The sequence below is a fragment of the Eublepharis macularius genome, chromosome 8 (genome assembly GCF_028583425.1).
Source record: "Eublepharis macularius isolate TG4126 chromosome 8, MPM_Emac_v1.0, whole genome shotgun sequence".
NCBI classification, from domain to species: domain Eukaryota; kingdom Metazoa; phylum Chordata; class Lepidosauria; order Squamata; family Eublepharidae; genus Eublepharis; species Eublepharis macularius.
In genome coordinates, this window is record NC_072797.1 from 140,609,012 (window position 1) to 140,635,142 (window position 26,131).

Below are 26,131 nucleotides of genomic sequence, written 5' to 3' on the forward strand. Positions count from 1 at the left end.
AAACTCTGTGCACGCTGGAGATATACGTGCAGAAAGTTCTGTGGTACTGAAGAGAAGCCCACAGCCTTCCTTTCCCACATACTCCTTAAACCTTTTTGTATAGCTGTAAAAATTATGCAGGTAGAGCAATATAATATACTATTACTATACTGTACTGTACTATACTATATTATATAATTCTACTGTATAAAAGGCTAAGCATATTCAAGACAACTCACTTCCTACCCTGATGCACCTCCAGAGGGCGCTGCTGTGGAGGGAAGCCCAGATGAGGCAGCCAGACCTCCAGAGAGTGTGCCACGGCAGGAAGCCCAGGGAGGGATCAGACGTGGAGCAGGCAGCAGTGCCTGCCCCCCACCTTCACCCAGCTGAGATCAGGAGCAGAGCAGGTGGCAGTACCCAATCCCTGTCTTAACCCAGCTGGGATCAGGAGCAAAGCAGGTGACAATGCCTGCCCCCCGCCTTCACAAAGCTGAGATCAAAAACAGAGAGGGGGAAGTGCCCACCCCCCGCCTTCACCCAACTGGGATCAGGAGCAGAGCAGGTGGAAATGCCCACCCACTGCCTTCACCTACCTGGGATCAGGAGGGGAGCAGGTGGCAATGCCCGGCCACACTTGACCCAGCTGAGATCAGGAGTAGAGCAGGTGGCAATCCCTGCTCCCCGCCTTCACCCAGCTGAAATCAGGAGCAGAGAGGGGGAAATGCCCGCCGCCCGCCTTCACCCAGCTGGGATCAGGAGTGAAGCAGGTGGCAATGCCTGCTACCCATCTTCACCCAGCTTTGTATATAATATAATATAATATAATATAATATAATATAATATAATATAATATAATATAATATAATATAATATAATATAATATAATATAATATAATATTTAAAAATGTGTTTCAGACTTCCTTATGTAGTGTGCAACAGCTGGAGATGGACTAGATTTTAAAGCAAATTCGTGAGATGTCATTTCCTGATGGAGCCTTTATTGGTCCTGAGTGCTGTATTTTATAATTGTCAGAAAAAGGTCCTGAAACTATGGGTGTGTGTGTGTGAGTTGGGGTTTCCATGTCTCCCGACCCGCTGGGCGGGAGGTCCAAGGCCCAACACCTACCTTGTAGCTTTCCCCTCACGCACGTGCAGAGCACACATACCCTTGGCCTGCATGATGACATCACTTCCAGGAAGTGATGCCATCGCGCAGGTAACATGCCGCCCTGGAAGCGCTCACACACTACAGAGGGGGCCAAATCAAGCCTAAATCAGACTGAATCCGGCCACTGCGGAGTGCGGGTGCGCTTCTGCGTTCTGCAGTGGCCCGAATCCAGCCCGGATTGGGCAGCTGCAGTGCGCAGGAGCATGCTGTGCAGCCCAGAAGTGCATCCCAGGGGGGCACGTCCCCCCCCCTGCTAGCCAGGTAAGCAGGAGTGAAGGGTGGGAGCGGAGGGTCCCCTGCCCCAAGCAGGTAACTGGCAACCCTTGTCTGTGTGTGTATAAGTGAGAGAGATTTCTACTGGTGTTTAATCAAAAAGAGTCCAGTAGCACCTTTAAGACTAACCAATTTTATTATAGCATAAGCTTTCGAGAATCAAGTTCTCTTCGTCAGATGCCTGATCAAAACTGGGCAGATACAGAAGAGGAGGGGGAAAGAGAGAGAAAAAAGGGGAGGGGGCATAAATCACAAGAAGGCAGAATGCAATTAGCATGGAGGCTATCAAAACATTCTCTCTCTTTCCCCCTCCTCTTCTGTATCTGCCCAGTTTTGATCAGGCATCTGACGAAGAGAACTTGATTCTCGAAAGCTTATGCTATAATAAAATTGGTTAGTCTTAAAGGTGCTACTGGACTCTTTTTGATTTTGCTACTACAGACTAACACGGCTAACTCCTCTGGATCTACTACTGGTGTTTAGTTGCCCTAGTTGACAGATAACTTCTTGTGGGACTGCTTTGCATCAGTAATATGGGGTCGGAGAGCCAACAGTGCAGTCTTAAGCAGATTCAGGGATGCTTGAGGCTCATCCTGCATTGGGCAGGGGGTTGGACTAGAAGGTCTGTACGGCCCCTTCCAACTCTGGGATTGTGTGTTACATCCTTCTAAGTCCATTGAAATCAATGGGCTTTGAAGGGTATGCCTCTGCTTAAGATCCCATTGTTGTGCTGTCCTAAGCAAGTCTACTCAGTGGGCCTACGAACACTGTCAATGGGACAGTGTTCGTAGGATTGTACTGTTTCTCTGCCTCCCTGGACTCTGTTGGCCAAGGGAAGTTTTGCTGTTCACTCCCCTTTAAAGAGGTATCATGGGTCCATGGAAGGGATAAGAGGCAAAGAGAGGGGTACTCAGTTTACCAGCAAAGCCTTGCGTTGCCTTTTAGCCTGGTTGATATTTCCAACAAGAAGTTCAACTAAGTATGTGACTTGCATAGAAAGAAATACAAGCCACACCGATCTATTTTGTGTCATTTATAGATTACCTTTAAATCACGTGTCCTTTCTCATTTTTGCATGCTTCTGGCACACTATAAAGAAAATGTTTGGTTTGGTGAAAAGTAAAGTGGGTAAACAACAGATATTTTATGTCTTATAGCTAGATACGATCAGCTCTTTATAAGTCTGAAACAAACTTGCGTTCCTAATTTGAGAGAGATTGTACAGTAGATTTCTAAGATCGACTATCATCTGTGGAAATTATAATACCAGGAAACAAGTTGAGAATGTTGTGTAATGAGAGAGATTCCTAACAGAGGACTCATTTGAATGTCACTTTTCCTTAAACAACAGCAGGCCTTTTGTATAACTGTTGGGGAATAAACCTTGGAAAATGCCACGGTGTTGGTGGTAAAGGAAGTACTAAAATTTTATTTGTAAAATGTATCACACTGCTTACCTTCTCTCGGAACGACCCGGAACATCGTGTAAAAAACGTGGAAGATCGCGTTTTCTTGCGATGTCGCGCAAATATCACGCTAGAAAACGCGATCTTCCACGTTTTTTGTGCGATGTTCCGGGTCGTTCCGAGGGAAGGTAAGCAGTGTGGAAACGGCCCTGGATGGTCCTGGCCAATTAAGTAGCTTCAGCCTGGGTTAGTGCTTGGATGGGAGACCACCCAGGAAGACCAGGTTTGCTGTGCAGAGGTGGGCAATAACAAACCACTTCAGTTTTAGTCTCTTGCTTTGGAAGCCCAGCAGAGGCAGGAGCTACGTACCCATACCCCCCCGCCCCCCAAGCTGTGACTGAACACACAATCGGAACGTATACAGGGCTTTTATGGTTTAATACTGCTTTTCAACCACCCAGGAAATGATTGTATATCATAGCATACTTCCTAATGGGGAAATACTTCCATAAAAAGGAGTTTTCTGGATTTGCAAAAGTCTGCAATGGTTCAGAGCCAGTTTGGTGTAGTGGTTAAGAGCGCGGGACTTTAATCTGGAGATCTCGGTTTGATTCCTCACTCCTCCACTTGAAGCCAGCTTGGGGACCTTGGGTCTCTCACAGCTCTCTCAGAGCTCTCTCAGCCCCACCCACCTCACAGAGTGTTTATTGTGGGGATAATAATGACATACTTTGTAAACCGCTCTGAGTGGGTGTTAAGTCATCCAGAAGAGCAGTATATAAATTGAACATCATCAATCATCATCATCATCATCATCATTATTATTATTATTATTCACATATAATTTCAGCAAATCCTTTCAATAGTTTTTCAGATAATTGCTTAAGACTTCAGTGCTTTTGTTTATAAAGTTTTTTTAAGTTAGCTGCATGCCAGTTGAGAGAAGCATGAAGTAGTGACTGCAGTATATGGCACATGCATTTTGTTCTTGTTCACATTTAATAAGCAAACCATCAAGCTTGTTAATTTGCCTCAGTTATCAGTTAGGATGCCAGGGTCTAGGTAAGGCCTGGAGTTCTCCAAGAATTTCAACTGATCTCCAGGCTACAGAGATGAGTTTCCTGGAAGAAAATGGCAATGTTTGAAGGTGGATTATATGGACTTAAACCTTGCTGAAGTCTCTCCCCTCCCCAAACTCTACCTTACCCAACTTCCACCCCCAAATCTCCAGGAATTTCCCCATCTAAAGCTGGCAACTTTAGTTATCAATCCAGGCTTGAGTGGATGTATACTGAAGCCCAGATGCTACCCCTTCAAACTGGTCTTTCCAATTTCTTGCTGGGAACTTTGGTGCAGTGTGTTAAGGCAGGAAGTACTATGACAAGGGGAAGAACTCCTGTGGGATGGTGTGCAGCCCCAGGAAATCTATCACAGGCTTCTAAATACTGGCTGGTCACCTGTTGCAAATAGTAACTGTGTGTAAGCACCTGGGGCAGTGGAATGGTCATAAATTAGAAGTGAGTTCATTCTCTCTTATGTTCAAGTTGTTGTGGTACCCCAGTTGCACCATTTGCAAAGCTGATGAAACTGTAAGTTTATTTTGGAAGTGCTCTAAAGTTGCCTGAATGTTTTTACCAGATGGCTTTTTCTGTTTTCATTTAAAGGTACGGACGCTCTTTGTCAGTGGTTTGCCTTTGGACATCAAACCCCGGGAACTGTATCTGTTGTTCAGACCTTTCAAGGTACACTTGGTTTTCGTTGTCTACTTGCATGGAAACGTAAGCACTGAAGGGCCAGAGTGGGGGTGGGGGTGGGGCTGAGAGAGCTCCTGGAAGCTGTGACTGACCCCAGGTCACCCAGCTGGCTTCAAGCAGAGGGGTAGGGAATCGGACCTGGTTCTCCAGTTTAGAGTCCACCACTCAAGCAGCCATTACTCTAGTTGTTCTCATCTCAAGCCTATTTGCATATTTAACAATTCACATTTCACATTATCAATATCTAGCCATTCATATTAAAGAAGCGAAGGAAGCATTTTGCTAATTTTTAAAAATGTATGTCACCAACTCTTCTGGTAATACTATCTGAAGAATTACTTTGTGCCTGTGTTAGCTCTGAGTTGCTTTGCAAAATCTCTGCTACGTTTTATACAGTCTTGCTAGAAGCTGCATTGTTGGTGTAGATGGATATAAAATATTTCCCTCCCATAATGGTTACAAAAAGTCTCTTGACTCCCATATTTAACGGGACAGTAGAGGACCCATACTAACTCCAGATATTTATCCTGTCCTTTAGACTAGACCAGATCCTTTAGTGGCACTGGCAACAGCTGTTCAGTATTGGCTTTATAATTTTAAAAAATCAACAGAAGTGTGTACCTATGTACACACGTGGCACAGGTACATTTACAGATTTTCCAGGGCTGCATATGGGAAATGTAAGGCATTGTGAGTGGGTCTGTTTTGTCTGAATGGTGGGAGGGGTGGGCAGAGTAGAATGGTCAGATGGAAGTAACTGTCGGAGTTAACAGCTGAAGTGGAAAGTCAGAGCAGGAGACCCCACCCTCCCTTGCAACATGAGACGTTTCCTGACAGTCCCTAACAATAACAACAACAACAACATTTGATCTATATACCGCCCTTCTGTATCCCCACAACAAAACACTCTGTTTGGTGGGTGGGACTGAGGGAGCTCCAGAGAGCTGTGACTAGCCCAAGGTCACCCAGTTGGCTTCAAGTGGAGGAGTGGGGAATCAAACCCAGTTCTCCATATAAGAGTCTTGCGCTCTTAACCACTACAGCACTACATCAAACTGGCTGGGGAAGGTGGATTAATATTCTTAGCCTGTCTAGTGTGGAGGAGATTGGAAGAGTCAGCTTGTAAAGGAGTTGGTGATCTCTGTTCACCCCAAAATTCTGAGATAAAAGCTAAAAACTGTAGTAAAGCCTCTTGGCCATTGAATAACATTTCCTTGTACTTTACTGATTTAAGGACCTGCTTAAAAACAAAACTCATGTGGGAGCAAGAAGGCATTTATTTATTTATATCCTCCTTTTCAAGCCCCAAATTGGCTCTCCAAAATGGCTGACAGGAATGAAAAAGCAATATAAATGACAAGTCAATACAAATGTTCCTAGGGGGCTGGATTCTTAGCTGCCTGTTTCTGCCCCACATACCTTGGCCCTATCAAATGCAATTGGAAGCTGGTGGGAAGGGGACCCCCAGCTGGATATATAGGGGTTAAGTCTGTAGGCACAATGGATTTCGGTATGGGGCCAGTCACGAAATGGCTGCCACCGGTGGTGCTGTATCAGTTCTTTGCTAGTAAATCATAGGCATCAACTGGAAGCTTCTTGCTTTTTTTTGTTCCATTTAAGACCTTTTGGATTTTATTATCAAGACTTAAGCAAGTGAAACACAAGGGAATATATCAGTGGGCACCACGATGAGGATTTTTGTCCCCAAGTGTGTGACTAAAATAGTTGGCACTACAGGCGGGCACAAACTGAAATATGAACTGCAGTTCGTGGATCGTGAACCGGCGGTTCGTGGGAGCTAATTTCTCACAAACCATGATGAATTTTAGCCTGGTTCATTTGGTTCATATTTCAGTTCATCACTGCAGACAGACTGGTGCCAATCAATCAGATTCCTAGGCAACGGGGGGATGGGCTGTCTGCAGACTTTCTGCTGACCTAGAAGTGATGTTTTCATGAACTGAACGAACCAGTTCGCGAACCAGGGCTGGTTCGTGGTTCGTGAAACGTAATGAACCACGAACCGCACGGATCAGAATTTTCCCAGTTCGTACCCATCTCGTAATGGATTTGTCCCTATCTGCCCGTCACAGCGTTAATCTCTCCTGATCTGACCTTCCTGGGAAACGAGATATAACAGTCCCAAAAAGGCAATGTGCTCAGCCTCAGATCTCAGACACGGGAATGTGACATGGGACGGGAATCCTCAGTAAATCTACAGCAGTCTGTTTTGCTATAGGGAACTCCAATAAAGCGGCCTTCCTAAAAAATCAAAATAATAAACAGGCAATTCCCCCATTTGCAGCTAATTTTTTTTTTACTATGTGATTTTTCTGCTTTGGTAGATTGGTATGAACGATTGATTGTGATTTGGAACTAAAGTGCTACAGTGTGAAATTCCAGATCGTTTAATCCTTCCCAGATTTGAAGTGTTTTATTATATTTGTTTAACACTTACCTTAATCCATAACAACCTATAACATGCATTTCTAGTAATAATGAATTTAAACCATGCTGGTTTAACTTCGGTAGATTAACGTATTCTGTATCCTACGGCTTAGGATAAGAGGGGAGAATACAGCTTTAGAGCCGTAATAAAGCAAATTTGGTATCACTTTTGTTGGCTTTTTTAAGATCAGGTTATAAGTCACTCACAGTACAATCCTAAACTTCAGTGATCTTAGAAGTAAACTACTTAGGAGTACACTGTCATGGAAAAATGTATTTATATATTCACATTTATTTATGTAGGAACTTCCTTAATTTTTCTCTTGGCCAGAGTGTAATTTTTATTTCTTCTTGCAGGGATATGAAGGCTCTCTTATAAAACTCACATCTAAGCAGGTAATTGTAATACACATTTGCAACATTAACAATACATATCACCAGTGTATATTTAATATATGACAAATTCACAAACATGCAGCCAGTATGAAAATTTGGCACATTGTGGCAATACTGGAAGTCTCTTCAAGGTATTCAGTGTATCCCAGTACTGTTGGCAGGCTTGTGTTACTTTGGTGTATCTGGAGATCAGCTTTTCTTAATTTATCTGCCAGAATCTTCTGGAATCTGAACTGATACCTAATCCTGCAGGGTGGAAAACAGAATTCAGAGATAAGAAGCATCTCCTTTTCAATGCAGAGGGCGTTGTGCCTCTTATCACAGTTTTTAGTCCAATTCTTTTGCCTCTACTATCTGACCCAGTAACAGCACCTTTAATACCACCAGAGTTAATATTAGCCCTCTTGGTGAGAATAAAATATTGGTTGTCCCATTAGTGTTTCTGCTGCTGAGCAGGAAGAAGAGCTTCTTGCTTCACTCAGGGCCAAGCTAGAAGTGACGAGTTACACTTGAATGCAAGTGAACAGACTCACATGTATTACTCCCTGTTCACTTGCGCTCGACTTGCACTCCACTCGATCACAGACTCACGTGTATTCCTCCCTGTTCACTTGCGCTCGACTTGCACTCCACTCGATCACAGACTCACTTGTATTCCTCGCTGTTCACTTGCTCTCGACTTGCACTCCACTCGATCACAGACTCACATGTATTCCTCCCTGTTCACTTGCGCTCGACTTGCACTCCACTCGATCACAGACTCACGTGTATTCCTCCCTGTTCACTTGCGCTCGACTTGCACTCCACTCGATCACAGACTCACGTGTATTCCTCCCTGTTCACTTGCTCTCGACTTGCACTCCACTCGATCACAGACTCACATGTATTCCTCCCTGTTCACTTGCGCTCGACTTGCACTCCACTCAATCACAGACTCACGTGTATTCCTCCCTGTTCACTTGCTCTCGACTTGCACTCCACTCGATCACAGACTCACATGTATTCCTCCCTGTTCACTTGCGCTCGACTTGCACTCCACTCGATCACAGACTCACGTGTATTCCTCCCTGTTCACTTGCACTCGACTTGCACTCCACTCGATCACAGACTCACGTGTATTCCTCCCTGTTCTCTTGCGCTCCACTTGCACGTGATCGAGTGGAGTGCAAGTGGACCGCAAGTGAAGAGTGGAGTGCAAGTGGACCGCAAGTGAACAGGGAGGAATACACATGAGTCTGTTCACTTGCTATTCAAGTGTAACTCGTCACTTCTAGCTTGGCCCTACGTTCTTGGAGGAGTCTCTTGTCTGATAAGGTTGGGATTGCGTAGATCAGTTTGGTTCTTTGTGAACATTTCAGCCCCGTGACGCAGAGAGCCAAGCTACAAGTGATGCCTTACACAGGTTGGACACTTGTCAGCTTCCCTCAAGTTTTGATGGGAAATGTAGGCATCCTGGTTTTACAGCTTGGCTCTCCATTACAGCTGCAAGTGGTAAGCTGCAGTACTGCAGCCCAAGCTCTGCTCACGACCTGAGTTCAATCCTGGTGGAAGCCGGGTTCAGGTAGCCGGCTCAAGGTTGACTCAGCCTCCCATCCTTCCGAAGTCGGTAAAATGAGTACCCGGTTTCCTGGTCGTGAAGTGTAGATGACTGGGGAAGGCAATGGCAAACCACCCCATAAAAAAAAAGTCTGCCAAGAAAACGTCGTGATGCGACGTCCCCCCATGGGTCAGTAATGACTCAGTGCTTGCACAGGGGACTGCCTTTACCTTTACTCTGTTAAATACCTTGTTTGTACTAATTTTTCTTCAAGTTGTTTCTCCTTGTGAGGGAAATCGTTTATCTATCCAGCAAAATTTTACTTCAAGCTTTTTCAGCTTCAGAATTCTCAAACTCAGTGGGGATTCCCTTCCTCTGAAGGAAACAGGAAATTGGAACTAAGACTGGAATCCTATACACACTTAGCTGGAAGTAAGCCCCATTGAATACAGCCTGAGAAACCTGTTTAGGATTGCGCTGTAAAGTCATGCTTCCTCAGCCAGTGGAAGAAATCGCCCATCAGTCAGAATGCCCCCCCCTCACTTCCAAGTACAAGAAACACTTTCAGAAATCCCAGTTTGTTCTGCTTGTTCTATTCTGTGGCTGAGATACAGTCACTTACACTCCTCCAGGATGCAACCCAGCCAAAGACGTAAGAGGTCGCTAACTATGTTTGGGAATGCACTGTAAACATTTTAGTATTCTTACTGGCAGTATTGCCTATGGTGCCCAGCCACTGGCCTTTAGAGTTGGCAGTTTAGGAAGTAATTAGACTGTGAGAAGCTGCTATAACCTAAATGCATTCAGATGTCATGATATACTGTGATTTTTAAGTATATCATCAGTCACCTGTGAGTGACTGATTTTGATTACACTGATTTCGACAGTTTCTCACACCTTAAAGAAATGCAGATTGGCACCAAGCAAGAACAGCCTGCATGTCAGTTGAGGACTGCACATAAAATCCTGCAGTTGAGCATCCTCAGGTATTTAGTAATGTGTAGAGAGACTGTGATTCTTTGCTCCTCAGAGGTGGAAAAGAGACAAGAAACAAACACTCTCAGGTTACATATAAACCAGGATTTGCTACTTATGTTTGTTCTTGCACAAACCATGATTTACTATGGTGCCTGAATTCAAGATCCAAGATATATTTTAATTCATACTAAACACCGTTTTTGCCAATCCTATCATGATATTGTAGCACTGTCACCTAAGTAAATAATTTGTGGTTGATTAAACATCTGTCTCTTAAACAATTAACTGAGTAAATAAATATACATATCACAAAATTTGTGCCTGTTATATTGAATGAAAAATAATATACTATTGAATAAACAAAAACTTACCATGTTGTTAGAAGGAAGACACCTTCAGTGTTTTTGTTTAATTACCTGTTGTTGCAAGCAAAATTGCCTCAGACGGCGGGTGCCTTGACCGTTCAGGCCCACTAAATATGCACTAAACTGCCCTCAGCAGTGCAGTTGGTTCAGCTGTTTGATCAGTGGATCGGAGTGGATCAGAGTTGTAAAAATATATAGCTCTGATCCTCTTAAGTGCATGTCTCTAAATTATAATTCCAGTTCTTGAGAAACCTCCAAACTTCCTTTTCTCTCTTCTGTTCCAGCCTGTGGGCTTTGTGAGTTTTGACAGTCGCTCCGAAGCGGAAGCTGCTAAGAACGCTTTGAATGTAAGTACACCTGAGAAGGTAATTGAATGAGTGTAGAGTGGAGCTCCCTAAACAGCCGAACCATGTAATGCAGCTCTTGCTTTCCTTGGGCCATTGGAGACGGCTGATTTGAAACCTCATCTCTGAATACTCCTCCGGGTAAAAAAAATGTCCCTGCACATAGAAAGCAGGAGAAGAAACCGAAGAGAGCGGGGGCTAAGTTCATCTTTGTTCCTGTGTTTATGGAATAAGGTAGGCGGACGGCAATCTAATATATGGTTGTGATAGGACAAAATTTCTCCTCTGGCACTGGTTAGTCAGTGATAACTGTGGTATAACTGTGCAGTGATCCATGCAACGGTCACCTCCAGGCTAGATTACCGTAACTCACTCTACACTGGGCTACCCCTGGGCCTGATCCGGAAACTACAACTGGTCCAGAATGCGGCGGTGCGGGTCCTGATTGGTATATCTTACCAGTCACATATCACACCTGTCCTGCGCCAGCTGCACTGGCTTCCGGTTGAATTACGAATCAGATTCAAGGTATTGGTTCTTACCTTTAAAGCCCTGAGCGAGTTGGGACCGGCATATCTTTGGGACTGCCTCTCCCTTTATGTTCCCCGGAGACCGCTTCGATCAGTGGATAAATGTTTACTGGTGGTCCTCAGCCCTAAGGAAGCCCGCCTCGCTTCAACCAGGGCCAGGGCCTTTTCAGTCCTGGCCCCAGCCTGGTGGAACACTCTGTCAATGGAGACCCGGGCCCAGCGGGACATGTTATTGTTCTGCCGGGCCTGTAAGACAGAGCTGTTCCGCCAGGTGTTCAGTGGTTGAAGGGGGCGGTGCCATGTCAGCCTCCCACCTTCGGGGTTAGGGGGGGTTCTCCCCACCATTGCACTTGGTTAATTTATTTCATTATTGTTTTGTATATTGATTTTAGTATTGTTGTTTTCTTGTTTTTATTGATTTTAAACTGTTCACCACCCAGAGCCCCGGAGGATGGGCGGTATATAAATTGAAATATATATATATATATATATATATATATATATATATATATATATATATATATATATATATATATATATATATATATATATATATATATATATGTCAGGTTTCAGAGGGGTTGCGTGCGCGGCTGGGCAGACGGGTCCGCCTCCTCCCTAACGCTGGCGACTCTGCCGGCCACTTCTCTTCCTGCTGGGGCAGGTGGGGCTCTGCCCTAACAGGCCTCAGACTAAAGGGGCGTGAGCTGGATTGCCCCAGCCACCTTGCCAGCACAGCTTGCTCGTTTCCCTCTCTCTCGCCCTTCTCTGCACTCCTCATTGGCCTCGGCTTCTGGAGCCCCTGTCTTTTATCCCTCCCCTGCAGTTTACCTCCACCCCCATTCCCAAGAGCCCGCCCCCAAGGCCAGGCCCATCACCTGGAGCAGGTGAGGCCAAACTCCAGGGCTCCTCCCTCTCTTCCCCTGTTCCTGCCTCTCCAGCCTTCCTCCACCCAGCTGCCTCCCCTCCACCCGTGCACTCTGCCGTCTCCCTGGCCTCCTCGCCTAGTCCCCGCTCTCCAGCCCACCGGCGGGGGCGGGACCACGTGCCGCCTCAGTGTCCCGGGCTGGGGTGCAGCCAGCACAGCCGGCGAGAATGGCGGCTGGGCTGGTCACCCAACTGGGCACCAGGAGGCTGCGCGACACCGCCATGCCCACACCGCCGAAGTCCCGGTCGCCGCCACAGCAGCTGGCGTCACGGCCTCCAATCGGGCCGGGCGGCCTGTGCCGCCACGGCCACACTTTTGTCCGCCGCTGTCGCTCTGCCTGCGGCCACCTCTGCTCTCTCCTCCCTCGTCGGGCCTGCCTCGGCCGCCTCCAGCATGGCGGGTGCTGCTGCCGCCGCTGCCACCACTGCTGGCCCTCGGGCTGCCTCGTTGGCCTCCCCTGGCTCCGGCCCACCGAGGTAAGGAGGGCCGGGGTGAGGCTGGGGGGGCTGCTCGTCTGGGGCCTGCTGGCAGGCGCTGAACAATATATATTTAAAAAAAACTGTGGGAAATGTAGCTTCTCCATCCCGCATTTTTTTTATGTTCATGCCTTCACTTTCACCAAAGGAATGGCTGACATTCAATCCAATGGAGAAAAATAAAGCACTATCATACAGGCAAAATCTGCCCATTTCCCCTTGCGCTCATGGCCTGACCCCAGCGAGAGTGGTCTTCCAAGCGGCGACCTTGTAGAGTTTCCAAGGCAAGAGACGTTCAGAAGTGGTTTGTCATGGCCTGCCCCTGTGTAGCTATCCTTGGTGGTCTCCCATCCGAATACTGCCCGGGACTGAACCTTCTTAGCTTCCAAAATTTGACAAGATTGGGCTACATGGACCATCTATGTCGGGTTGAAAGGTGATGCTGACAGTATATATAGTACACCCACTTTCTGCTTTGTGCCTGATATAATATGAGACATTTGACTAGTAGCTAATTAAACTTGGCAGGAACTTCTACTCCATGATTCAGGGACTGGGGCTGTTTCTTTACTCGCCCTTTCCAATTTTGATCTTGCTCTGTGTTTAGTATTCTTCCCTCCCCCCGCACCCCACCACCGGTGTTCCTTCACAGTGGCATCAGTGGAGAAGATGTTGCTTTTTGTGTTCTGCCAGTAAGATTCTCAGATATTATAGGGTGCTTGTAAAGTTCAGCCAAGTTTAGCATATGTTTTCTAAACACCGACAATAAGACGGTTCTTGTAAGCTTTCTGTACAAGAACGTGATGGGTATTTGTTATAAAATGTATTTCTCTAATTAAGAAAATGGAACTGTTTTACTCATAGGGCTAAACAGTTTTTTTCCTGGTAGGGTTAAATGGAAGTTTGGTTCGCAAATTTTAGATAGAAAAAAATCTAGTGAAACCAACTGACCTTTTCCTGTGTTCTATAGAGCCGTTACATGCAGACATTGGGGGGGGGGGGCTTAAGCATGAGAAAGTAGAATGTGTTGCCAGACTTAACTAGAAATCTTTACAAGATTTTGTGCATCCAGAGGAAATCCCTACAGATTTCAGATCTTCGCTGCTGCTATTAGAAAGCCTCTCAGACAAGATATGAGGGTACATGGCTGCTTTCTTTGCTGTGCCCCCAGTGTGCTGTAAGGTTGCCAATTTTATCCTGGTTTCTTTGTCCCATAGAACTTTGTCCCATAGAACTTAATGAGAATCCTCTTCTAGCTGTATAACCCTGCCTTGGTTCATTGTCTTGGTCATAGAAACATAAGTAGCCCTGCAGGGTCCATTCACTCCACCCTTCTGTTTCCAGTAGCAATTTGTACACTTACAGTGTGTTTGTGGTATATACTGAGCCCAGTTCATAATTTCAGATCATAATGTACTCTCTGTAGCATATTCTTGCATTGATTTGTGTGTGTGTGTGTGGTAGCCCATTTCAGTCTGTTATAATTAACAGATTATTAATAGGGGTGTACACCCCGAAAATATTCAGGTTTCCTGCTTCAGCAGGAAAACATTAGGAAATACCCAAAATCCGAAGCGGCAAGCTGCTTCGTGTTCAGGTATTTAAATCACTTCAGAATGCTCCATAAAGATTTGGAGCATTCCAAAGTGATTCAGGGGCCTAGGTTTTCTCCCAGCTCCCCACCCACCCACCCCTCACCCCCCATTTAGCTACCGTCCCCTCCAACCCACTTACTTGGCCCTTTAAAGGGCCAGTTTAAGCAGGTCCCTTTAAACTATCAGCTGGCAGGCGGCAGGGGGGAATCCCCCCCACCACCTCCCAGCTGATAGTTTAAAGGGCCCTTTCCTGCTGCTTGCAAATGGCAGGGCCCTTTAAACAGCCCCACCCCCCAGCCTCAGCCCCCCACTTACCTTGGCTCTGCTGCTGCAGTGGTGGAGGCCCTGCACGGGGGCAGAGGAGGCCGAAAAGGCCCTTCCTGCCCCTCAAATGGCCGCTGCGGTGACCATTTGAGGAGCTGGAAGGGCGTTTTTTGCCTCCTTTGCTGTGGCATGGGCCTGCAGGGTGGTGGAGGAGGCTGAAAAGGGCCTTCCCACCCCTCAAATGGCAACCACAGCAGCCATTTGAGGGGCAGGAAGGGCGTTTTTGGCCTCCTCTGTCCCCACGTGGGCCTGCAGAGCAGTAGAGGAGGCTGAAAAGCGACCCCCCCTGCCGCCTACTAGCTGATAGTTTAAAGGGACCTGCCGCTTGCAAGCAGCATTCCCCCCACCACCTGACAGCTGATCATTTAAAGGGACCTGCCGCTTGCAAGCGGCAGGAAAGGCGCCCTTTAAAGTTGCCCTGAAGTTTCCCAATGAAACCCGAATGCTTCAGGGAAGCTTTGATTCGGGATTTCTTAACTGGGGCCACCATGCTGGCCCCAATTCGGGAAGCCCGAACGTTTACAAATAGGGTCCAATTCGGGTATTTTATCTGAATTGGAAACCCAACGTGCATACCCCTAATTGTTAATGCTTATCAATAGAGCATCAGAATGGGGCTACCCATAACTAAATTATGGGTTTCTGAATAATTGGAAGTCTTCCCAGTTATGCAGAAAAATATGACCCTTTGAATTGAAAATGTTACTGGGAATGGGTCGCCTTGCGAGTAAGTGGGGGAATTAGTGGCAAGGAAGGTGGCTATACGAGAGGGGTAACAACGGGATCTCCACCAAAAATTTACAGGGTCCATTCCCAGGGATGCAGACAAGACTGGTGATCTTAATTAAAAGGTATTTTTATTAAAAGGGAAAAATTCATACACACACACGCAAGATAGTACACCAACACATAAGATGCCTAGGAAAAGCAGTGGTGAAAGTTGAATAGATTTGAGTGATTGCAGGGTGATAATTACCTATCCAGACAGCAGGGAAGTCTGCGGAGAAAGAGCTTGCAATGCCAGCGTTCTCGACCAGGGAGAGAGAGACTTAGGGAAGGCTCCCCAAGGGAACAGCACTTCGGATCCAATAAGCATGCTCAGTTTGAATGGTGCAAGGGTCTCTATTCTTATTGGGCAAAACATGCCCTGAGGTGGGAGAGCCCTCCCAGCCATTGAAACAAAGATCCCAATGGTCATTTCCTGGGAATAACAAAGTTTTGATTACCTTGATTGCTTGCTGCCGGGGTGTGTAAAAGAAAATGCAAAGTCTCTCCTGGAACTGCACAAAAGGAGCAGTTTGTTAACAGGTTCCATAAGAGCTGAGCTGATGAATTTAGTTGTGGAATCTACCTTTCCCACCTTATGAATGCTAATTGATTTCTCCTCAATCATGGGCTGGAGATCTCATCACGGAAGGAGGGAAAGGAATGTGCTAAGTGGGAAGACACTGCGGGACCTTTCTTGCTCTGGCTCCACCCGGAGTTGTAAACTAATCACCGCTAGTCACTCTGTATTTGCATTTGGCATTCCATTCTTGCCTGGATCTCCCGGACGGGACTCAGCAACTGCTAGCTGGAATTCCCCTGTTTGCAAACCAAACCATATTTAATCCAGGGGCCTTGTGATTTTTATATCACAGGTAGCTATTAAATAGCTATTAATCATGGCGGAGGCCAGGCTGGCTGCTTACAGGAAAGGCCCCACCTCTCCCAAAACAACCTGCTAAAAGCTGAATGTGCCAGTTGGAGTCCAGAATGTTAAGGGCTGTTGAGTATCAGTCCTAATCGCTACAGACAGTAGAATGAGGTGGTAGAATTGTGATGTGCTGTTGCAGATGAGGAACATCACATTTTAATGTTTTCCCATGTAAAAGATTTCCACAACCAAAAAATTAGCATGTCAGGGGGAGAGGTTGTAGCCTAACCCTTTTTAATGCTGTCCCAGTTTTCCAATTTACATAGAATATTTTTTTTTCAAAGATCCCTCTTAATCTGGAGGGGTGTACCCCATTCCACCACCTTCATGCTCTATCACTTTATTAGCATGTAGTTAATGTGTCCTTAATCTTCGTATCAGTGAGGACGAGAACTTAGTTATTCCAGATGATTTGGTAAAACACAGCAGGCGGATGTGGGAGAGGAGGAGGAGGGGAGAGAAGAAGCCACGCCCACCCTTTGCCACTACTGCCACCGGGGCCAGGTAATTAGAGACGATGGTGCTGCAGGTTAGCAGGCAAGGGGGAAGCAGGAGCCACTGCCCCCTCCCCATGTGAAGCAAGCAGAGGGGGGCATGGCAGGCGGGCAGGCGGCTGGCCAGGCAAGTGGACAGCGCAGTGAGGGGAAAGGAGAATGGGATTCCCCCCACCGTGTGCAAGCCTGCTTGTTACATTCTAGTCCAGGACAGATGACAGCCCCATGTGTCGGCTGAATGCATGGGGAGGGAGAGTGAGCATGAGGGCACATGGCGTGCCTCTGCCAGATTGCCAGTCCTCTGCAGGGTCTGGCTGTGTGAAGAAAGCAGCCAAGCGAATGCTCCTGACCCATGATCGGCAGGGTTTGGAAAGCCCAACGTTGCTGATCCCGGGGCCATTTCCTGTGTGTTGTTGCATCCAGCAGATGTCTTGGTGATTGTGTGGGAGTGGGGCTAGCACCCTTGTGCCTGCTTTGCATCCCTGCGCACTCAGTCAACGTGCAACATACTGGGCTAGCACAGTTTTACGTGTTAATAGAGTTATACATGATGTGTTCTGTGCCATTTTAGCAGGGAAATACATTTAGGTTTGGAAATTTCTAGGTATCTGACATCTCTGTTTCCAAGGCAGAGAGTGGAACTTCCCATTTTAAGAGATTGTTCAGAGCGAGGGCAGGGGAGAGTTACTCTCCGGGCCAGTAGAGCTCTCTTTGTGTACAGAGGTAATCTTGTTATTAATGAACCTCTAAGTAAAAATCTCTTTGAGTTCAGAGAGTAATCATTTCAGACTTGGATAGAAGCATGCAGTAAGTACTTTGGCTTCTCCCTCTGTTTTTATGTCTTCATTTTTATGTACAGTGTCTTTTTGGCTCTCCTAATCTCCAGGGATAAGAGTGGAGCAGAGCAGGATACAGAGTACCTTATATGGTGCTGATGCTAAAGATGTTTTCGGAATGTGACTTGCTTTAAAGCCTATGGCCCTGGATTTCGCTGCCAAACAAATTAGGTCATTTAAACGGCCTAGATTTTAAAAGGATGTTGGGACTTCAGTTTGGAACATAAAAGGGGTGTTATTTTTGTTGAATGGCTCAGACTCCTAGGGAGTTGGTTTGTCATTTTTTTGCTGTACTCGCTGGCTGCCAGAGCAGTCTTTCCCCATGGAAATTAACTAGGAAAGTATTAATTGGGGAGAGACCCATTGAAGATCAGTCCTTACCTCAAGTAATAGTGGCCCTGGGATACAATGCACATGGCACCCACGATTCTATCGCGTGTACACACAATAACACGAGTCAGACAAGTCAAAGGGCAGCCTTTTTTGCTAAACTGGTATGACTGTCCAAATACTTTGCTGTGGGGGGAAAACTTTCCCACGCTTCGAGTCTCTCTGCACGAGATGTCTGACACATGAAGAACATGTGTCGGGAGATGCAATGGTAGCTGGGAAGGGTAGTTTAAAAAGGCAGAGCTGGCAGCAGGGCAATGGCTTTGCTATACACTGGAGCTGTGTGAAGGGGCTGTGAAATGCCAGAAGGAAAAGTTCAGCCATTATAACCTCTCCAGATCCAAGCCCGGCTCTGGAAGACAGCTCCAACCCATTTCCATTCCTCGCTGCCCTCTGGTTGCAATCCCACACAGTGAAATTGATAACCTTCTGAGAGTTGAAGATGAAATTAACAAACCCTCTGAGGAGTGATCTCTGCCTGCTCTGTCTTTTTAAACTACGCTTCCTGGCTAACATCGTGTCTCCCTACACTTGATGAACACGCGCAGAGGCGTCTCATTTAGAGAGACTCTTAGAAAATAAGCATCTTAAGAAGAGACTAGTCTGGCAGCTGTTGGATACTGAACAGCAAAACTGTCTTCCCCAACCTGGCTGGGACCCTCCACCGCCGTGCTCCTTCCCAGAGTGAGCTCCATTAGTAATTACATCACTTGTACGTTCACATTCATGTATTTCTTTTTCTCTTTTTCTTTTTCTATTTCTTCATTTTCAATCGTAGTTATTGCATAATACACATTCTGGCAGGTCCCCCAACTGGCTACAAGTGGAGGAGTGGGGAATCAAACCTGGCTCTCCAGATTAGAGTCCTGCCACTCTTAACCACTACACCAAACTAGATTTCCCCCCTCCCACTGTAGATTCTCCTCCTCTTCTTCTTTTTTTTATTTTATTGAAACAAGGAGGGGTACAGAAGAAAAAGGGAGGGGAGGGAATGGTAAGGTCAGAAAAAAACTATGAAACTGTGCTACAAGAGTTATTGGACTACAGAGTACAAAAAACATAACTTTTCTCAAAATTTGTCAATATTCAAATGGAGATTACAGCCATTATTAATTCCCCCTGTAGATTCTCCTTATGTCATTTCTCAGGCTCACTTATCCCTTTCGAGCAGCATTTTGTGGCAATCAATGATTGTAGGTGGGGGGGGGGTAGGCAGGAAAGTTCCATTCTGCCCCTGTAGAATTTGGTCTTGGTCCAACCCAGCCTTTCTGTGAATCGCACCCACCCCATTCTCCCACCTTTCATGATGCTAATTCAGGAACTGACCCAGCATCACAAAGTAAGGTTAGATTACAGATTACAAAAAGGAGGAAGAATATTCTGATCTTCAGAAAAAAGCTTGCTATTTTGCCCACTGATAGCAATTTCCAGGGTAAAATTATGCCAAGCCATTATTTCAGAAGTGAAAGTGCCAATCTACTTTGTTTGTGTGCTTTGTATAAAGAATTATTTGCAGTATTAATTTGTAGACACATCAGGATTGCCTGTAGCGTCGACTGCTTTGTACAGATTCTTGGATTTATATATATAGGTAGTATTTCATAAATACGGAATTAATACTGCTTATGAGTGAAAACAGGTTGTGTGTGGTTCACAGACGCATGTTTGAAATTGTGCAGCAGGGCTTTCGTTCAGTGGCACCTTAGAGGCCAACAAGATTTTCAGAGTGTAAGCATTCGAGTGTAAGCTCTGAAGAAAGGAGCGCTGACTCTCAGAAACTTGCACTCTGAAAATCTTGTTGGTCTCTGTGGTACCACTGGATGAAATCCCTGCTGCAGACCCAACACAGCTACCCACAGTGGGCTCCTTTGCAGACATTCAGACTTCTTACGGCTGCTTTAAGTCACCCACAGTTTTGCAGCTATTTTGGTACCGAAGCTTTTAATTCACGAGGAAGCCCGGAGGGAGCCGAAATATCAGTTGCTGCAATGTGATTCTGGTGTTGTTGAGCAGCTGTCCTGTAAGGTTAGAAATAGCCAGCAGCTTTGTGTATGGAAACGCTAAGCACCGCTTGTCTGTGGCAAAGTGCCGCTGGGAAGGCACAGTTCGTAGTGGGCGAAGGCCGCTTAACCTTTCCCCAGCCTGCAACTTCTCCCTGCTGCTGCTGGGATTTTAGCAGCTGAGGCCCGAGACTCGTGTTTCTGTCTGTGGGGTGTGGCGGGGAGATAGGTTAGGCTCTGTTACGTACATTGGGATGTGATATGTAACTTTGCCCACAGCTTCTAAGCACCCTTCTGGAAAATTTGCTGTTGTGGCACTGGGAATTTCATCATTAGTCAGAAGGAGTTAAAAGGTACCTGGTGGGTTGTATAGCTTAGACTGGGAATAGGCAGCTCTTGGCAGGTGTGCCAGTCAGTGGCGCACACCGCACCCTTCCACTCAGTTTGCAGGGCTGGTTCTCTGCAGTCTTAGCCTCCAGCCTCTCTTTCTTTCTACTCTTTGTAGTAACTTAGCATTAGTGGAAGCCTTGTGTCATTCTCAATTGCCCTCCCTCTTAATGGACCTGAAGTTTTGTCTCTAGCTTATTGCGGGTATTGGAAAGCTTAGATGCCAGGGATGTATGTGAGCTTAAATGAAAATGAGAATGGCGTGTTCGAGTTTCATTTATTCCCCCTTGCGCACGCACAAGCTTTCTGTCTATTCGTTTTTCAAAACTCCCTCCCCGAGTGCTCACATTTTCATAGCTCACATTTTCATTTTTATTTCCCCCCCTTTCTTATCATTTGAATCCCTAACATCAGCCTGTGCCCCTCTCCTTTACCTGTTCATGCCAAGCTCTTAATATCCTGTGGACTACACTGAAACACAGCACGTGGAAACTGTTAGGTGCTGCTTTTGAGTCAGGTTGTGCTCTTGAGCCGAACGCAAATCTATGAAAACATAAATTTGAAGCATAGGATTGATCATTTCCCTTTAAATTTATATTTGGGATACCCATGCAAACAACAGTATTTCTGTCTGCACACGAGATAGAGTAGTAAGATTTTTTTTTGGCAAATTAAGGGAGAAAACAGTGCCTTGATTAGTAATCTTCAGTTTTCATAAGCATTTCAAAATATTCTGGCTTGTACCCTGCCAATGAATTCCAAAGCCCTTAAGGGCATTTCTGTCTTTGGAAGAAGGGGTGATGGTGTTTGCATATTTCCCCCTGCTTTGCCCCCTATGCTTTTCCTCAAGATCGGTTGCTCTCCTCTACCCCCTGGGAGCTTAGTGGGCTGCAGTGGCAGAGGGAAGTGCAGAAATCTTGCCACGAGGAGATCTTTTGGATTTTGAAACGCAAGTAAACCAAACCGGGCTTTCAACCTGTGATTAAGTCCTTGGGAAGAGTTTGGCATGTTCATATGAGTTCCTATCCGTGTGTGTGCGCGTACAGATCTCTTCCTTGTATCAGTACGTTCCTGAAAATGGGTTTAGAATTTAACAACCCTAATCCAAATCGGAGTTCCATGTGGTGGCAGTTTTCTCTCTGAGAGTGCATCGTTCATACATCTTGCAGTGCATTGTGTGATTCGGTCCTCAAAATACAGTTTCCAGTGTATTTCATGGAAAGCTCTAACAGTTATCAGCAGTTGGTCATGTTAAGAGTCTGTAAGAAGGTGATTTACGAACTGAGGGTTCTCTGCTTCAAATCTCACCTTGATCATGAATGCACTGGGTCACCTTGGGCAAGCCGTTACTCTCAGCTCCACCGTCAGCAATACGGGTCTCATAAGTGGCCTGCTTTGCAGGGATAAAATAAGGCATGTCAGTACTTGAACTGTGCTGTGTAAATGTTGCTTCACAACGGTAATGAAATCGTTTTCATTCTTTAAACCTCATGCAAGAATACACCTGTAGCATTCTTGCTGGATACGTGTTCTTATTTTGTTGTTGTTGTTAAAAAATCTTCAGTACCATTGTATATCCTTGTGAAACTTACTCCTTTAAAACTGAGGATTGTTCTTAATGTTTAATATTGATTAGGATAGATTGGTTTAAATCACCAAGGAAAAAGATCAGTTTAAGTAGTTGATTTAAATGAACATTTTCCATGTAGTATTTAGAAACTTCGTAAAATGTGCTTTGGCTGCTATAACAAGAAAAGAGTTGATTTAAAGCTGGATATAACCTCTGTCTGTCTGTCTGTCTTCCATTTTTGTTCCATCCTTTGAAGAGCTCAGTGCAGTTCTTTTTAACTTCACAAGAGTATGTGATGTAGACTAAGAGGAGAGAGGAAACAGCTGGCCCAGGGTGCGTGGAGGGTTGCTGGAGATTTTAATATAAGTTGTCCAGTCCAAGTGTGAGGAACTAACAGTGCAGTCCTGTGTGTGGGGGGGGGGAGTACTCTGGAAACCAGTGAGCCCCCATGACCGCGTATCTGCTTGGTATGCCTGTGTAAGCCCTATTTACATGTGTGGTTCTGTTCGGCGCTGCTGTGCCTGGGTTCCCCACCTGTGCCTGGCCACTGCAGACAGGTATGGGCAGATCTGCGGCGTAAAGCCTTGTGCCGGGGGGGGCGGGTTGCAAGTTAGCTCCCTAAGCCATTTCAGGCTTGAGAATGCCCCCTGCAGCAGTGGAACGTCACACCATGAAAAATGACGGCTTGGTCCCTAGGCACTCATTGTCAGGGAAAAGTCACCCTGTCCAATCGGCCTAGCAGAGCATATGATGTCAGCTGCGGCAGCTACCAATCCACTTAGAGTAGCAGCTCTGAGACTTGGGTGGCTGATCCTGAGAACCAGGTGCTGGAGCTGCGACCCTGGCAGGTCCCGCTGCCTTTCTGGCCTTATTTTTCCTGGAGGGGGTGCATGTTTCTCGGTGCAGCAGTGGGGGGGGGGGCGGTTTGTGAGCAAGTGCTGCTTCAGCTGCCAGCCTGGCCCTTGTCCGAAATGGGGGTTGGGTGGGTGGGTGCCATAAGCCCCCCCCCCGCAGGGCAGGGCTCATCTTGAGGCAGGCGCCTCTCTTGGGTGCGGCAAGCCCTATGGCGGGGGCTTTCTGGCCTGTGCACCCACTCTCAGCAGGGCGAAGGAGTAGCTTTGGGAGCTGGCAACAGCCAACTTGGCTTGGCCTGCGGGGTGGCTGTGCCCTTCCCTGCCCGCACGGTGCTGTCAGCTGCATCTGCCCTGCAGTTGCTGGATTTCGCTGGCATGGCCAGGACAACTAGGAAGCGTTCCCTCCTGGCCACACCTGGCCAAGCTTGTCAAGCCAGCATTGCACGCGTGCAGAAGTCCTTTGGGAGGGAACGAGCGGTGTCAGCATTCCGCAGGCGCCTGCACAACCGCGGGGAGGCGACGCTTGGGATTGCATCGCCTGAAACTTACAAAGAAACTGATAAATGTTTGACTTGATGTGTTTACTGTTTAGTTGAACTTTTTATTGAAATGCCCTTGATATTGACTATGCTAATCCCACACTATGAAGTTTGCCTTGACTACAGCGAGAAAGGCGGACTATAAATAATGTAAATAAATAGATAATTAAATGTTTAGATAAGTTAATGCTTATGAATCCAAGCTGGATCTCCCTTACAGACAGCTATGAAAGGTTTTTGTAGACAGGCACTGATCGGAATAAGCACCTTCTCCTTTGCAATGTGGTTGCCCTTCTTTGTAGTGCTTCCTTAAAAAGTGAAGACTCCAGTAGCACCTTTAAGGCTAACCAACTTTACTGTAGCGTAAGCTTTCGAGAACCACAGCTCTCTTCGCCTGATGGTTGCATCTGACGAAGAGAGCTGTGGTTCTCGAAAGCTTATGCTACAGTAAAGTTGCATCTGAAGAAGAGAACTGTGGTTCTTGAAAGCTTATGCTACAGTAAAGTTGTATCTGACGAAGAGAACTGTGATTCTCGAAAGCTTATGCCACAGTCAAGTTGGTTAGCTTTAAAGGTGCTACTGGACTCTTTTCTATTTTTGCTACTACAGACTAACACGGCTAACTCCTCTGGATCTTAAAAAGTTAGTAATTCCAGCCAGAAATGAGGGCTGGTAGTAGTTACTGGGCAAACGTGTATCACCTTCCCAAGGTGGAAGGTCTTCTGAGACTGCTAGGTAAAGTCATAAATATTTTTGATCAGAGTACTAATCAAATTGTAGAGATCAGTGAATTGCTGGGTATAAATTAGGAGTAAAGGACCACACAGGACTTCCTAGTTCCTTACCCCCCCACCCCCAGTGTCCAAGCTATAGTATGTGTATACAAATTCTTATGCTTATATTTAAAAGGTTTTGCTTTTGTTTTAAGATTGCATTGACTTACATTGTGTAATTCACCTTGAATATCAGTGAGAAAGGTGGACTGTAAGCAATAAAAATAAATAAAATATTTGTTTAAAAATTATTTTTATCCCCCCAAATATTAACATGCCCTGACCTGGATAGCCCAGGTGAGCCTGATCTCATATCAGAAGCTAAGCAGGGTTGGCCTTGGTTAGTAATTGGAGATCTCCAGTGAAGACCAGGGTTGCAGAGGCAGGCAATGACAAACCACCTCTGTTAGTCTCTTGCTGTGAAAACCCCACCAGGAGTCACCATAAGTCAGCTGTGACTTGAGGGTACTCTCCACCACTGAATATTAACATGCATTTGTAAGCTTACCACTTCTGTGCTAGATAGCAGGAATAATTGGTATCTGTCTCTTTGGGCTAACATCTTCAGCCTCTCTGGCTAGATTTTGATCTCTAAACTCTTTATAGACCTCCTCAGAATCCTTTCTCTGTTCATCAAAAGCTGCCTAGAATTGTACGAACAGATCTTTGACCTGAGCTTGTTAGATAGATATTGTTCCTTCTTTGAGTTGAGGAAGTACCACTTCAGTTAATAAAATTTTACATTTCATTAGCTTTTAGTGCTTCAGCATCTCACAGTAGGCTAGCCAGTTGTATCTTACCTGCGAGGTGGGTAGTTGGTTCTTCTCTGTGTCCTCTTATGATGTTCTTGTGTTGTCCTTTCCAGCTTTTTTGTCTGATTGATCTTGTCATCAACTATTTCATCTGTTCATCATCATCATCATCTGTTCAACTATTTCCGTTGATGTAACAGCCTCCTAGAGTGTATTTTTCATCCGCTGTTTGTCCCTTTCTAAAGGAGTTCCTGTTCCCGCTTCTGAACTATTTTGCTTTATATAATGCTGTGTGTAGTCTTGTCTGTTTATTACCACCTACCTTTGAGGCGGGTGGGCTGTCTTAAATGGAGAATTGACATTATCTTTTTCTCCCTTCCTCTACAAAAGGGAATTCGCTTTGACCCAGAAATCCCTCAGACACTCCGGCTAGAGTTCGCTAAGGCCAACACGAAGATGGCTAAGAGCAAATTAGTGGGAACGCCAAATCCAAGCGCTCCAGCTGCCCCCAACACTGTACCTCAGTTCATTACCAGGGACCCATGTAAGTGTGCGTGAGTTACATTAATAATAAGTGACGGTATGTTCCTCTCAGGAGCCAAGTCTTCGGTAAAAAAGGGCGCTTTATGCTTAGCTTTTTTAAACATCGGAAGTTTAAGCACTTCATTTTTGTACTGTTTGCGCTGCCACTTCAAAGGGGGAATTGTTGTAAAGCTCGCCATCCTTTCTGAGCCTGTGGGCACCTTTGGCGTTCTGACACATAGTGGTGGGTGCAGTCATGGAAGGCAGAGCCAGAAACACACACACGGAGGGAACGCAAAGGGTGGGGTACGAGAAGAGTAATTAATAATACATGTACTGGCGAAGAGGAGTGAGAGAGAGAACGAAACCAACACTGGTGGCAGTTGCCGCTGAAACAACTTGATTTTAATATGCTCAGCCAATCACCTTTCCAGTGGCTAATCGGAAGTCTTGCTGGGCAGGAGCTTCACCTGGTCTCACGTGCTTGGTAGGTGCCAGAAAAGGTGTTGGAGGTTGCCGTGGTGACCACAAGCAACATGTTGGGGAGCCCTGGACCATTGCTGTTATCCCATAGTCTATTGCAGTATGAAGGAGGAACCAGTGTGACGGTGGCTGCATTATCCTTTTCAACTGCAACTGTCACTTCCGGGCTCGACTACTGCAACTCGCTCTACGCGGGGCTGCCCAGGGGCCTGATCCGGAAATGGCATCTGATCCAGAATGCAGCAGCACGTGTCCTTATGGGGACACCATTTAGGGCACACATCCATCCAATGCTACGCCAGCTGCACTGGCTCCGCGTTGAATTCCAGAT

At 46.1% G+C, this 26,131-nt stretch overlaps 1 protein-coding gene across 2 annotated transcripts in view; it reads left to right on the top strand.

Annotated features, from left to right (window-relative positions):
* Positions 1-26,131, top strand: part of RBPMS (RNA binding protein, mRNA processing factor) — a 131,091-nt gene that overhangs the window by 59,607 nt on the left and 45,353 nt on the right. For both annotated transcript variants that reach the window (XM_054986904.1, XM_054986903.1), the window contains exons 2-5: positions 4,494-4,571; positions 7,389-7,427; positions 10,592-10,654; positions 25,186-25,339. In XM_054986904.1, the coding sequence (XP_054842879.1) occupies positions 4,494-4,571; positions 7,389-7,427; positions 10,592-10,654; positions 25,186-25,339 (334 nt within the window). The remainder of the gene's footprint in view (positions 1-4,493; positions 4,572-7,388; positions 7,428-10,591; positions 10,655-25,185; positions 25,340-26,131) is intronic.